This window comes from Pongo pygmaeus, chromosome 20 (assembly GCF_028885625.2).
Source record: "Pongo pygmaeus isolate AG05252 chromosome 20, NHGRI_mPonPyg2-v2.0_pri, whole genome shotgun sequence".
In the NCBI taxonomy this organism is placed as follows: Eukaryota; Metazoa; Chordata; class Mammalia; order Primates; family Hominidae; genus Pongo; species Pongo pygmaeus.
Genome location: NC_072393.2, coordinates 3,526,651 through 3,540,016, shown reverse-complemented (window position 1 = coordinate 3,540,016; position 13,366 = coordinate 3,526,651). Strand labels below are relative to the sequence as shown.

Here is a 13,366-nt window from a genome sequence, read left to right as displayed (position 1 = left end):
ATTGTGAATTGTGCTGCCGAGGACACGTGTGTGAGTCTGTGTGCGATACATGTGTTCGTTTGTCTTGGGCAGACACCCAGGAGTGGAATTGCCAAGTCACGTGTAACTCGGTGTCACCTTTTAAGAAACTCGCAAACTGTTCTCCACAGCTGCGGTACCATTTTCCACGCCCAGCAGCGCTGAATGAGGCCCAGTGTCCCCGCGTCCTCACCAGCACTCGTGATTGTTGTCTCTGATTCTGGTGTCCTCATGGGTGTGAGGTGGTGTCTCTTCGAGGTGTTTTTTTGTTTGTTTTGTTTGTTTTTGTAGAGACAGGGGTTTCGCCATGTTGCCCAGGCTGGTCTTGAAATCCCAGGCTCAGGCGATCCTCCCACCCCAGCCTCCTGAGTGGCTGGGATTCCAGGCATGAGCCACCGTGCGCAGCCCCCCTGTGGTTTGATGTGCTTTCCCTTGGTGCCCAGTGGCATGGAGTGTCTTTGCGGGCTTCAGGGCCGTTTGTATGTTATCTTCGGGCACATGTCTGTTATGTCCGTGGCATCTCGGGGAGGTGAACATGCAGGCCAGACTCCCCACCACCCAGAGTGTGGCTTAGGAGGGAGGCAGGCCGAACCTGGGCAGTGGCGGAAACCAACTCCCGACCTCCCTCCCTGCCACCTCACACCTGCGACAGGAGCACTGGAGACCAGAATTAGAGAGCGGAGGTATGAGCCGGCTTCCCAGGGCTAAAGTGAACACGGCCCCGAGAGCACACAGTGAGAATAATGCAAACAGTGCCAATGGCAAAAATAACAGCAGCCAGCCGGGCGTGGAGGCTCACGCCTGGAATCCCAGCACTTTGGGAGGCTGAGGCGGGAGGATCACCTGAGGTCAGGAGTTGGAGACCAGCCTGGGCAACATGGCGCAACCTTGTCTGTACTAAAAATACAAAAAAATAATTAGCCGGGTGTGCTGGTGCATGCCTGTAATCCCAGCTACTCGGGAGGCTGAGGCGGGAGAATAGCTTGAACCCAGGAGGCGGAGGTTGCAGGGATCCAAGATCGCACCACTGCACTTCAGCCTGGGCAGTAGAGCAAGCTGTGTCTCAAAAAAAATAATAACGGGGCCAGCGTGCTGGCTCACGCCTGCAGTCCCAGCACTTTGGGAGGCCCAGGCAGGTGGATCAGCTGAGGTCAGGAGTTCGAGACCAGCCTGGCCAACATGGTGAAACCCCGTCTCTACTAAAAATACAAAAATTAGCCAGGCGTGACAGCGCGCACCTGTAATCCCAGCTACTCGGGAGGCTGAGGCAGGAGAATCACTTGAACCTGGAAGGTGGACGTTGCAGTGAGCTGAGATTGTGCCACTGCACTGCAGCCTGGGCGACAGAGCAAGACTCTGTCTCAAAAAATAAACAAATAAAAATAATAATAGCAGCTGACACCACGTCCCCAAGAGGGCCAGAACCATTGTGCCCATCCCTGTCTACAGGCAGGGAAACTGAGGCACAGCGGCCATGTGGGTTGCCCATTGTGACCACGTGCGTTACATAGAAAGCAGCTAACAGGAACCCACGTCTGCAGACCTGAAAGTGATCTGGGTATCTCGCTGTAAACAGTACCCCCTAAAAACAAACCCTGACAGTGAATCAACCCTTTTGCTAAGTTGGAGCTGTTTCACAATGGGAGAACCTTCTAGAACCTAGCTAGCCAACAGGACTGGAGGGCTGAGTGACGTGGTGCGGCAGTCGCGGCCGAGCCCTGTCCTAGCTGTGTGGCCCGAAGGAGGGTGGCTTCACCCCCTGGCCTGATGTCGATGGCCCAGCAGCCGCAGAACAGGCAGCCCCGGGGGCCACTGGGAGGGGGTTGGCAGGTGCCGGGTCCCAAGCTGCAGCTGGTCACGATCTCCACCCCCTCGGTGCACACAGGGAGTGCAGGGCAGCGCGGGGAGCAGCCGGGGGCCCTGACGCTCTGGTCTCCCCGCAGACCACCTCCTCCACCCTGAAGGGTGCCATCCAGCTGGGCATCGGCTACACCGTGGGCCACCTGAGCTCCAAGCCTGAGCGTGACGTGCTCATGCAGGACTTCTACGTGGTGGAGAGCATCTTCTTCCCCAGGTGGGCCGGGCCCCTGGAGCCTTGGGGCTCACCCGGCGCACGCGTGGCTCTGACGCGGAGTGGCCTGTCCTAAGCGCCCTTCTCTGCTGAAAGCAGCACCTGGCCCCTCCTGGCGCCTCCTTGGCCTTGAGCTCTGGCTCTCTGTCCGTCAGGACGTTCGTTTGCTGCTGAATCAGAAACCCAACGTAAAGGCAGTTTAAGAACAGGAAAAAGAAAAGATAGAAGTTAGCTCTTTTCTAATCTACAAATAACCAGTGGGCAGTGCAGGGCTGGTCAGGAGGCTCCATGGTGTTGGGGTCCTGGGATCCTTCTGGTCACCCCACATCGCCATCCTCAATATACAGCTCTGTGACCAGTGGTCCCAGGTGGCTGCCCAGGCTCCTGCCATCACGGCTGCATTCCAGCCACAGGAGGCAAGAGAAGAACAACAGCCCTTCCCTTTAGGACATGACCAGTGTTTCTGCTCCACTCGTGTCGTTGGCTGAGTACATGAGCACACCTAGCTGCAAGAGGCTGGGGCGGCGTGGTCCTGTTCTTGGCGGCCATGTGCCTGGCCAACACTGTGGGCCCCGTTGTTAATGAAAGAAGAGAGGGTAGTTACTGGGGGACAGTCCCATCGGGAGCCCTCTGTTGCTTGTGGGATTGAGCCGTTTCAAGGAAGTCTTGGAGCTGAGCCGCTAGAGGCTCAGCTGCTAGAGGCACTAGGAGGTGCCATGGCGGAGGTGGGGGAGGGGTGTCCACCACCCCTCACAGGTTTCCTCCCGTCCTTCCTCCACAGCGAAGGCAGCAACCTCACCCCCGCCCACCACTTCCAGGACTTCCGCTTCAAGACCTATGCACCTGTCGCCTTCCGCTACTTCCGGGAGCTCTTCGGGATCCGGCCAGACGATTACTTGGTAAGCGTATTTGCTGTTACGGGCTTCCAGGCTTGAAACAGAACATGTTTAGGGTCTCGGAGGGTCTGTGGGTCAGGCATTTGGGGGCAGCCTCCCTGGGTTCCTCGTGTAGGGTTATGGTCAGGTTCAGGGCTGGAGTCTCCTGTGAGACTCACCGGGGAAGCAGGGGGGGATCGGCCTCCAAGCTCACATCACTGGCGGCTGCAGGACTCCGTCCTGGCTGGCGTTGGCTGGGAGCCTCCATTCCTCGCCATGTGGACCTTGTCATCAAAGCAGGCGAGGGTGTCCACTCACCAAACAGTTGGTACAGTCTTCTGCAGCCTGGTGCCAAAGTGACTGACCCATCTTCAGACTTAAGAGTTAGAACAAGGCACTGGGACGTGGGTGCCACTGGGGACCAGCATAGAGTCGGACCTCCTAAGCTCTAGCCATGGCTTTATTGTTTCAGGTTAGCAAAGTCAAAATCTAGGCCAACCCCTTTGACCTAGCATAGCAGCCCATTATCCGGGCTCCTAAAAGAGGTGTGTGGAGGGCGGTGCTCACCGCAGTGGCCCTGGAGCTCGTCAGCGCCAACACCCCCTTTTTTTTTTTTTTTTTTTTTGAGACGGAGTCTGGTTCTGTCACCCAGGCTGGAGTGCAGTGGTGCGATCTCGGCTCACTGTAAGCTCCGCCTCCCGGGTTCACACCATTCTCCTGCCTCAGCCTCCCAAGTAGCTGGGACTACAGGCGCCCGCCACCACGCCTGGCTAATTTTTTGTATTTTTAGTAGAGACGGGGTTTCACTGTGTCAGCCAGGATGGTCTCGATCTCCCGACCTCGTGATCCGCCCGCCACAGCCTCCCGAAGTGCTGGGATTCCAGGTGTGAGCCACCACGCCCAGCCTGCGCCAGTACCACTTCTGAAAGCTCTGGGTGGCCTTTTCCCAAGCCTGCCTGGTCATCCCAAGAACTTTGTATCAGGGAAGACTGGAACTCTGTAGACAAGTGCGGCTGGCGTTCTGGTTGTCACAACAGCGCGGTCCCCAGGGCCGGGAGCCTGTGGTTCTCCGATCCTGCCCTCACCCGCGGTGGTCGGTTCCTTGTGCCTTTGGTGGTTGCTGACTGTGCATGCTTTGGTTTATCTCAGTCTGTAGGAAGCGCCCGAGGCTGCGCTCTTCCAGGGAGAACTAGCATGTGCTCCAGCCGGGGGTACGTGTGACCCCCCCGAGAACTCCAGCCTTTTCAGGTGCCAGGGAGTCACCATGCTCCAGGTCATGTCACCAAGGCCCAGCCTCCGGACTTCAGTGTCCCAGCGTTTGCCTGAGCTCGGCAGGGCAGTGGGGAGTGAAAACACAGCTGGGGTTTTTGTCTAGAAATGGCCCTCGGGTGACCTGGATGCTACCGTGTGAGGCGGCCAGGAACAGAAGGCAGCAGCCTGGCTCGTAGCAGAGAGACGGCACTTGTGTCGATTAGCAGGAATGGACGGATAAAAGCCGATCTGGGGCCATCTGGGTCTCACCTAGAACCCGATAAGATTGCATTCCGGGGCCTTAAGCCAGGTGTGCGCCCACAGCATCTGGGAGGCCAGCCTGGTATTGGTGACCCCCGAATCCTTCTGCTCATCTCAGGAGTGTGAGAATTCTCTTGGGGGCCCCCGGTGCTGAGCAGGCGGCAGCCCCCCAGCCTCTGTCCAGGCTGTGGTGTGAGTGTGGCCGTGCGCCGTGGTGGGAGGACGGGCTAGTGTGTGTGTTGCCGTCCACAGGGCCCCTGAGCCTGAGTGGGGACAGGTGGGGTTCGGGGGGGACTCGGGGTTGCCGGTGCTTCTCTGATTGGACAGCTGAGGTCACAGTCCCCCCGGTAAGGGGGGTAGCCCCAGCAAGGCCCACAGCTCAGGACAGCCAGGAAGGGGAAGACAGAGGTGGGACGCAGGGTGGGGCACAGCCCTGCCCAGCGGTCAGCGGAGGGTGGAGAGGAGGCCAAGGTCAGCGGCGCAGCTGCCGAGAGCCCCAGCACCGACGAAGGAGGCCGTGGGGGGTTGTCCTGGCACTGCCTGGCTCAGAAACCCCCGCGTGGGGCCTGCTTCCCCGTGGCAGCTGAGGCCCATGGAGGCCACAGCCCTGCAACTGCCGTTAGTCGTGTGGCTTCAGAATTTCCCTGTCATCGGTGTTCTTTGTACAAAGCCGAACGTGCCCTTTCCACAGTGTTTTCCGCTCCGCAGGTGAGATCGGCCTCCCCCTCCTGCCACCGTGGACAGGCAGCAGTGATTTGTGCCTCGGAGGGACACTCCGGCTGCTTGGGGAGTCCCCTGCTCCGGGTGACCTGAGGACAGCGGCCCAGGGCTTGGCGGGGTCCCCTGGCCTCCCAGGGAGGGCGCCAGCCCCAGGAGAGACCCGCCCTCGCTCTGCACTGCTGCGCCTGTGTCAGGGAGGCTGGAGGGCGTCCTGCCGTGGCGAGGAAGGCAGAGGAGCCGCGTGGGCTCTGTGTTTCCTGTGGATATTTGTGGCTCGTGGCTGTGGGCGGAGAAAGGCAGGCAGATGGCTGGGCTGGGCGACAGCAGTGGCCCGGACAGATCTCCCTCCAGCCTCAGAGTCCACCCCACACGGCTCTCTCACCCTGCACCGTCACTCCCAGCCAGACCATGGCAGAAGCAGCGCGTGCAGGAGGAAGGACCCTCACTGTTCTGAGCTGCCAAGTTTGGCAGGGCTGTTGCTGACTCCGCAGAATCCAGCCTGTGTTGACCGACATGTGATAACTGATGGCGCCGTTCCCTGGCCCGAGACCACCTCGGGCAGTGCAGGGCAGGGATGGTGACTTGAGCCCAAGGAGGGACTGGGGCATTCCCAGGCCCTGGGCCTGATGTGACCTCATGTTTCCAGTGTCCTCTGGTCCCCAAACATATTCACACATCAGAGCGTGTGTGGCGCTGGGGACCCAACTCACGCCTCAAGCCCCTGGCTCTTCCAGCATTTTCCAAAGGTGGTTCCCCTCACTTGTTGGGGTGTTTTTTTAAACAGAGTGTTGCTCTGTTGCCCAGGTTGGAGGGCAGTGGAGCTGTCACAGCTCACAGCAGCCTCGACCTCCTGAGCTCAAGTGATCCTCCCACCTCAGCCTCCCAAGTAGCTGGGACCACAGATGTGCGCCACCACGCCTGTTTTTTTTTTTTCTTTTTTTTTTTTTTTTTTTAGTACAGATGAGGCCTCGCTCTGTTGCCCAGGCTGGTCTTGAACTCCTGGGCTCAAATGATCCTCCCTCCTCAGCCTCCCAAGGTGTTGGGATTACAGAGTGCTGGGTGAGCCGCCGTGCCTGGCCTCCCCTCGCTTCTGCTCGCCGCCACTCCTAACTCTGGTGGACACCCCCCACCTGCTTAGCACAGCAGCACTGGAGGCAGCACTCAGCACTCGGAGACCACCCTTCTGTTGTCCAGCAGATATGGACCCAGTGTTGACCCTGGGCGGGCCTGGCTTGCTCCGCTGATGGGGAGCTGGCTCTGACCTCATCCATATATACCAATGGCGACCAGTTAGGATTTTAAAGGGCATGACACAGATGGCCTTAGCCCCATGCACACTTCATTGGTTCCATACCCGGAAGACGCAGGGTAGCACCCGTGGGTCTCATCTTCATTCTCGTCCTTAACAAATCGAGCACCTGTCGAGTCAGTGACGCAAAAAAACTTCCGCCTGCATGGACCTTCTGCCTAACATCTAGGAGAGGGCGTGGGAGCAGAGAGACGGCGAGCACATCATGAAACAAACAGCAGGGGCTGAGAAAAAGGGGCAGAGAGGTGGGGAGGAAGGGCTTGGATTGTGGGGTGCCAGGGGCCAGAGTGGGGCCTGCCCATCAGAGATGCAGCTTCCATCCCAGAGCTTACCTTCTGGTCCAGTGTGGCTGCTGAGGTTCCGGCCATCACATCAGCATCTCAGGAGGGAAATAGGTGGGAAGGAGAGAAGGGCAAATACGCAGGTATGCCAGCTGCCTGTCGCCCATCTGTGGAGCCTTGCCTGAGTTCCACCCCACAGCTTCTGCTTATGACTCATGGGGCAGAGCTGGCGTTGTGGCCCCACCCAGCTTCAGGGGTGCTGGGAGCACCTTTTAGCCACGCGCGTCAGCACCCCCGTACGATCAGGTGTCCGCTCCTAAGGAGAGCAGGAGGCAGCCTGGGGAGTGCGCCCTAGCAGACCAGCCCTCGGGCTGCAGAGTCAGCTCGGCCTCAGGCTCAAGTCCTTGCTGGCTGGCCTCAGGCAAGTCACTCGCCCTCTCTGAGCCTCTCTTTCTGCATCTGTCAAATGCAGTGACACGTCATCAGTTCCTGGGGCTGTTGGGCAGACCGGAACCCAGTGCTGTCTGTGTGTCCGGCAGCTTGGGGCCCGCTGACCCGCCTCCTCTGCTTCCAGTACTCCCTGTGCAATGAGCCGCTGATCGAGCTGTCCAACCCGGGCGCCAGTGGCTCCCTCTTCTACGTCACCAGCGACGACGAGTTCATCATCAAGACCGTCATGCACAAGGAGGCCGAGTTCCTGCAGAAGCTGCTCCCCGGCTACTACATGGTGTGTGGCCCGCCCTGCAGGGCGGATGGCTCCCCGATCAACCCCCTTCTCCTAGCTGGCGGGAGCAGATGTCTGCAAGGCTTGGGCAAGCAGGCGTCCTTGGGGCATGGCAAGAGGCATCTTGGGCCCCAGGGACTCACCCTTGGGGGTCCCCCGTCAGGCTTCACCAGCACCAGTGTTCAGGAGCCGCCCTCTCTTCCTCCTGTGGCCACACGCCTTGGGGGCCGTCCCCGGGCAGGGCTGGGTGGGCACTGGCCCCTGCCGGGCTCCCCATCCCCACCTTGCCAACACCCCCTATGAGCCGTGGGCCCCAGAACCAGCGGCCCGTGGGCAGCGTCTGTCAGCTGCCACAGAGGCCCAAGGGGCCCAAGGGTGACTCAGAGGGTTCCAGAGAGGAGGGGGATGGGCCACCAGATGGTACCCCACAAAAGAACAGCTGCTCAGGCAGGCGTGAGGCAGCTCCATCCGGCCCGCTCCTCATCCGGCGTGACTCACCGAAAGGGCGCGTCAGGCCCCGGGAGGGGGAGGGGGAGTAGGAGCCGGCGGCTGCCGCGGGGTTCCCGGGCCTGGGATTCCGGTACTCGCCCAGACGAGGTGGGCGCCTCCCATGTTGCCAGGCCTGAGCTGCTGCCCGGCCCTGGGCAGCACAGCACAGTCCGTGACTCAGTTTCCCCTTTGAGGCCTTCTCCATCCACTCTCTGGGATGCTTAGCGAGGGGCCGGGGCTCCTTAGATCAGGCTCAGCAAACTCAGTCTTTAAAGGCCCAGAGAGAGTGTTTTTGGCTCTGCGAGCCAGTGTTCTGTGTCTCCAGGGCTCAGCTCTGCCTGGATGGCAGCGAGCTGCTGTGACCACCTGAGAATGGACGGGCGCGGCCACGTGCCCATACGCGTTATTCATGGACCAAGAAATGAGAATTCCTTATCGCTTCCACGTGTCATCAAAGACTCTTTTCTATTTCTCCACTTATTTATTTATTTATTTATGTTTGAGATGGAGTCTCACTCTGTCACCCAGGCTGGAGTGCAGTGGCGCGATCTTGGCTCACTGCAGCCTCCGTCTCCCGGGTTCACGCCATTCTCCTGCCACAGCCTCCTGAGTAGCTGGGACTACAGGCACCCGCCACCACGCCCGGCTATTTTTTTGTATTTTTAGTAGAGACATGGTTTCACCGTGTTAGCCAGGATGGTCTCGATTTCCTGATGTCATGATCTGCCTGTCTTGGCCTCCTGGAGTGTTGGGATTAAAGGCGTAAGCCACCACACCCGGCTTCTTCACCCTTTTTTTTTTTTTTTTTTTTTTGAGATGGCGTCTCGCTCTGTCACCCAGGCTGGAGTGCATTGGCGTGATCTTGGCTCACTGCAAGCTCCGCCTCCTGGGTTCAAGCGATTCTCCTGCCTCAGCCTCCCGAGTAGTTGGGATTCCAGGCACCTACCACCAGGCCCGGCTAATTTTTGTATTTTTAGTAGAGACGGGATTTCACCGTGTTGGTCAAGCTGGTCTCCTGACCTCATGATCTGTCCGTCTCGGCCTCCCAAAATGCTAGGATTATAGACGTGAGCCACTGTGCTTGGCCTTTTTTTTTTTTTCTTTTGAGATGGAGTCTTGCTCTGTTGCCCAGGCTGGAATGCAATGGCACGATCTCGGCTCACTGCAACCTCCATCTCCCAGGTTCAAGTGATTCTCCTGCCTCAGCCTCCCACGTAGCTGGGATTACAGGCATGCGCCACCACTCCCAGCTAATTTTTATTTTTAATAGAGATGGGGTTTCACCATGTTGGCCAGGCTGGTCTCAAACTCCTGACCTCAGGTGATCCGCCCGCCTCGGCCTCCCACAGTGCTAGGATTACAGGCATGTAATCCGGGCCCTTTCCACTTTTTAAAACTGGAAAAACCATTCTTAGCTCACAGCCCTACAAAAATAGGTGGCGGCCGGATTCGGCCCGGGGGCTGGAGTTCACCGAGCCTGCCCAGGATGGTGCCTGAGGCCGCGCCCCCCACTCCTCTCCCTGTGGGTCTGTCTCAGCCCTGACACCTGGGCAGCATCCCACTGGGTTCGTCATTGAGAGGCTCTGGGCAAGGGGCGCTGTTGCTTCACTTGGGCGCCCCTGAGTCACCCAGTGCCTGCTTGGGGTCTACAGGGCACAGCAGGACCCAGACCCGTCACTGCGCCTGGGGACCCAGATTAGGAGTGAAAGTCTGAGTTGATCAGTCCAACACAGGGAAAGCATAACCAACATAGAGGCTGGGCTCACACCTGGAGTCCTGGCACTTTGGGAGGCTGAGGTGGGAGGATGGCTTGAGCCCTGGAGGTGGAGGCTGCAGTGAGCTGTGATCGCACCGTTGCACTCCATCCTGGGCGACAGAATGAGACCCTGTGTCAAGAAAATACATGTGTGTGTGCGTGTGTGTGTATGTGTTTGTGTGTGCATATACATACATGTATGTATATATATGTATTTTAGGATACAGCATTGTGTTTCCAGCCTCCAGACCTCCCAACAGGCGAGCTCAGCCAGGGCGATGTCCTGTGGGTAGGCAGGGAATGTGGAAGCCTCTGATGGAACAGAAGCGCCTGCCTCGGGGCCTGGCTCTGTAGAAACAGACCCTCCTGGAGCTCACAGTTGTGGCCCATGAGAGTCGGTGCTGTGGGAAGGCCAGCTGGGCGCCTGCATAGGAAGGGGGTCCCTGAGGGCTTCTGGGGAGAGAGGGGGGCTGGCCAGGGGCATCCATGAGCCCCCGAGGCAGAGGCCCGCTCTGCATGAGTCTGTGGCCCGGCCGCCCTCCACGACGTGCCCTCTTCCCCCGGCAGAACCTCAACCAGAACCCGCGGACGCTGCTGCCCAAGTTCTACGGGCTGTACTGTGTGCAGTCGGGGGGCAAGAACATCCGCGTGGTGGTCATGAACAACATCCTGCCCCGCGTGGTCAAGATGCACCTCAAGTTCGACCTCAAGGGCTCCACCTACAAGCGGCGCGCCAGCAAGAAGGAGAAAGAGAAGAGCTTCCCCACCTACAAGGACCTGGACTTCATGCAGGACATGCCGGAGGGGCTCCTGCTGGACGCCGACACCTTCAGCGCCCTGGTCAAGACGCTGCAGCGGGACTGCCTGGTGAGGGCTCGGCCCCGGCGGGGGAGGGAGGGTGGCAGGTGGGACTGCGTGGTGAGGGCTCGGCCTGGGCAGGCAGGGCCAGGGAGGGTGCCAGGCCGAGGCCCACCTGCCCCGTAGCCCACAGCAGGCCCCACCCCACTGTGGGATCCAGAAGCAGCTCAAGCTTTTATGGCCTTAACCTAAAATGTGGCCGGACACAGTGGCTCACGCCTGGGATCCCAGCTCTTTGGGAGGCAGGCAGATGGCTTGAGCCCAGGGGTTCAAGACCAGCAGGGGCAACATTGTGAGATCCCATCTCACAAAGAAAACAAAACACTTACAGCATGTCTCCAGACCCAGCCCTTGGGGGTCAGAAGTGTCTGCCCTGCTGAGAAGTGGTTCCTCTGGAGGTTACACGATGACAGTGGTAGAGTCCCCCCACCCCCCAGAGAAGAGCCCGGCCTTCAGATCCTGTGGTCACAGGCCCAGAGCTCCCGGCCAGCCATAAGAGCTTGCTGTGCCTCAGTTTCCTCACCCATCAAATGGGATGACTGCTTGCTCTGCAGGCCGCGGTGAGGGCCCGTGTGTGTCCAGTGGGGGGTGTGGCTCCTGTTCCCGTGGAGCCTGCGTCGGCTTCGTGTTAGGGAAAGAACGATGTGCACGGCTCTTCCTCTGCCTGTGTTAGCTCCGTCGTCCCCGTCCCACCTCGGCAGCGTCGAGGCATGGAGCCAAGGAGGGGAGTCCCCAGCCTGTCAGGAGCAGAGCTTGGGACCTCCCAGCTCCCCAGCTCCCCGACCCCTTTGAGAACTTGACCCATACTCCCAGAAAACCGCCCAGACCACTCAGGGGCCTCGAGGCTACCCTGGGCATCCACACACCTGGGTGTCACCTGTCAGGCCGGGCACATCCTTGCCCATGGGCCTGGGCTGGTCAGAGCATAGACCCGGCTCCCTGTCTCTCAGGAAGTAGCAAAGCCAGGAAGGGAAGTCCCTGTCTCAGTGCCCGGGGCAGCCTGCTGTGAGGCTGGAAGCCCCCATTCTCTGGCGTGCTCTGATGCTGCTGTGTGACCGCAGCCCCTCTGTCCCTCGGGATAACACTAGAACCCCCACCCCCGCATGGCCGTGGGACTCCATCCCTCACACCCGAGCCCACGGGGCCATCCGGGCTGGGAACCCCATAGGGTCCGGGAGCCGTTGTGGGGGATGGAGACAGCTGACGGCGTGGCGTGTTCCTGCCTCATCCCGCCAGGTCCTGGAAAGTTTCAAGATCATGGACTACAGCCTCCTGCTGGGCGTGCACAACATCGACCAGCACGAGCGCGAGCGGCAGGCGCAGGGCGCCCAGAGCACCTCAGATGAGAAGCGGCCTGTGGGCCAGAAGGCGCTGTACTCCACGGCCATGGAGTCTATCCAGGGCGGCGCCGCACGCGGGGAGGCTATCGAGTCGGATGACACGTAGGTGGGCGGGGGGCCTCCAGACCTGTCCCGCTTCCCTTCCCCACGGGCTCCAGTTCCCCATCCCCGTCGCAAGTGTGAAAACAGGCAGGGAGTGCTGGCGAGGGCATCCGTGGGTGACAGACAGACAGAGTCTGGGAGCCTCGTGCCAGTGCCTCAGAGCGAAGCCAGGCCGTAGTGCGGGCCGCAGGCTGAGTGCAGGGTTCCGGGCCTTGGCTTGCAATGGTGGGGGCATTTCCCATTCACCTGTGACTGGGCCGAGGCCACTGGCCATCCACAGGAATGAGAGAGAGAGAGCGTTTCCCCGTGGCACTCAGAGGGGTCCACGCCACCCGTGCAGAGGAACCACAAAGGTGTGGAAGATGCGTGGGAGGCCAGAGGGATCGGGTGAGGCAGGGCTCGCAGCAGGACACAGCCCACGAAGCAGAGGGACTGCAAAATCCGATTCCACACAGATCAGAGCGGCTGCTGGCCGGGCGCGGTTCTCATGCCTGTACTCCCAGCACCTTGGGAGACCGAGGAGGGAGGATTGCCTCAGCCCCGGAGTTCAGTACCAGCCTGGGCAACATAGCAAGACCCCATCTCTACAAAAAATATAAAATGTAGCTGGACGTGGTGGCACGTACACCTGTAGTCCCAACTACTCGGGAGTTTGAAGGCGTGGCAGGTGTGAGCATGGCAGGCAGAGGTTGCAGTGAGCCAAGACCACACCACTGCACTCCAGCTTGGGCGACAGAGTGAGACCCTGTCTTTAAAAAAAAAAAAAAAAAAAATGTTGGGCGCAGTGGCTCACGCCTGTAATCCCAGCACTTTGGGAGGCTGAGGCAGGTGTATCACCTGAGGTCAGGAGTTGCAGACCAGCCTGGCCAACATGGTGAAACCCCGTCTCTACTTAATACAAAATATTAGCTGGGCGTGGTGGTGCACGCCTGTAATCCCAGCTACTTGGGAGGCTGAGGCAGGAGAATTGCTTGAACCCAGGAGGTGGAGGTTGCAGTGAGCTGAGATTGAGCTATTGCACTCCAGCCTGGGCAACAAGAGCTAAACTCTGTCCAAAAAAGAAAAAAAAAGTGGCTGCCACAGAAGATGGGAACGGTGGTGGAGAGAGGAGGCCACATCTCAGTGGCCTACAGTCATGTCTGCTGGACGCCAGGGGCAGAGGGACCAGGCAGGTCCTGCCCTCATAGGGCTTGGGGTTTGGTTGGGGAGATACTCACAGAGCTCTCCTGGGACACTGGATGTGAGGGCTGGGTCATTCTCTGGGATGGGGCTGTCCTGGGCACTGCGGAGTACTGAGCAGTGTCCCGGGCC

General features: G+C 59.6%; 1 protein-coding gene across 6 annotated transcripts in view; it reads left to right on the top strand.

Annotated features, from left to right (window-relative positions):
* The window catches only part of PIP5K1C (phosphatidylinositol-4-phosphate 5-kinase type 1 gamma), a 71,314-nt gene that overhangs the window by 37,396 nt on the left and 20,552 nt on the right, over positions 1-13,366 (top strand). For all 6 annotated transcript variants that reach the window (XM_054463727.2, XM_063658247.1, XM_063658246.1 and 3 more), the window contains exons 4-8: positions 1,962-2,092; positions 2,871-2,988; positions 7,361-7,513; positions 10,323-10,622; positions 11,850-12,055. In XM_054463727.2, the coding sequence (XP_054319702.2) occupies positions 1,962-2,092; positions 2,871-2,988; positions 7,361-7,513; positions 10,323-10,622; positions 11,850-12,055 (908 nt within the window). The remainder of the gene's footprint in view (positions 1-1,961; positions 2,093-2,870; positions 2,989-7,360; positions 7,514-10,322; positions 10,623-11,849; positions 12,056-13,366) is intronic.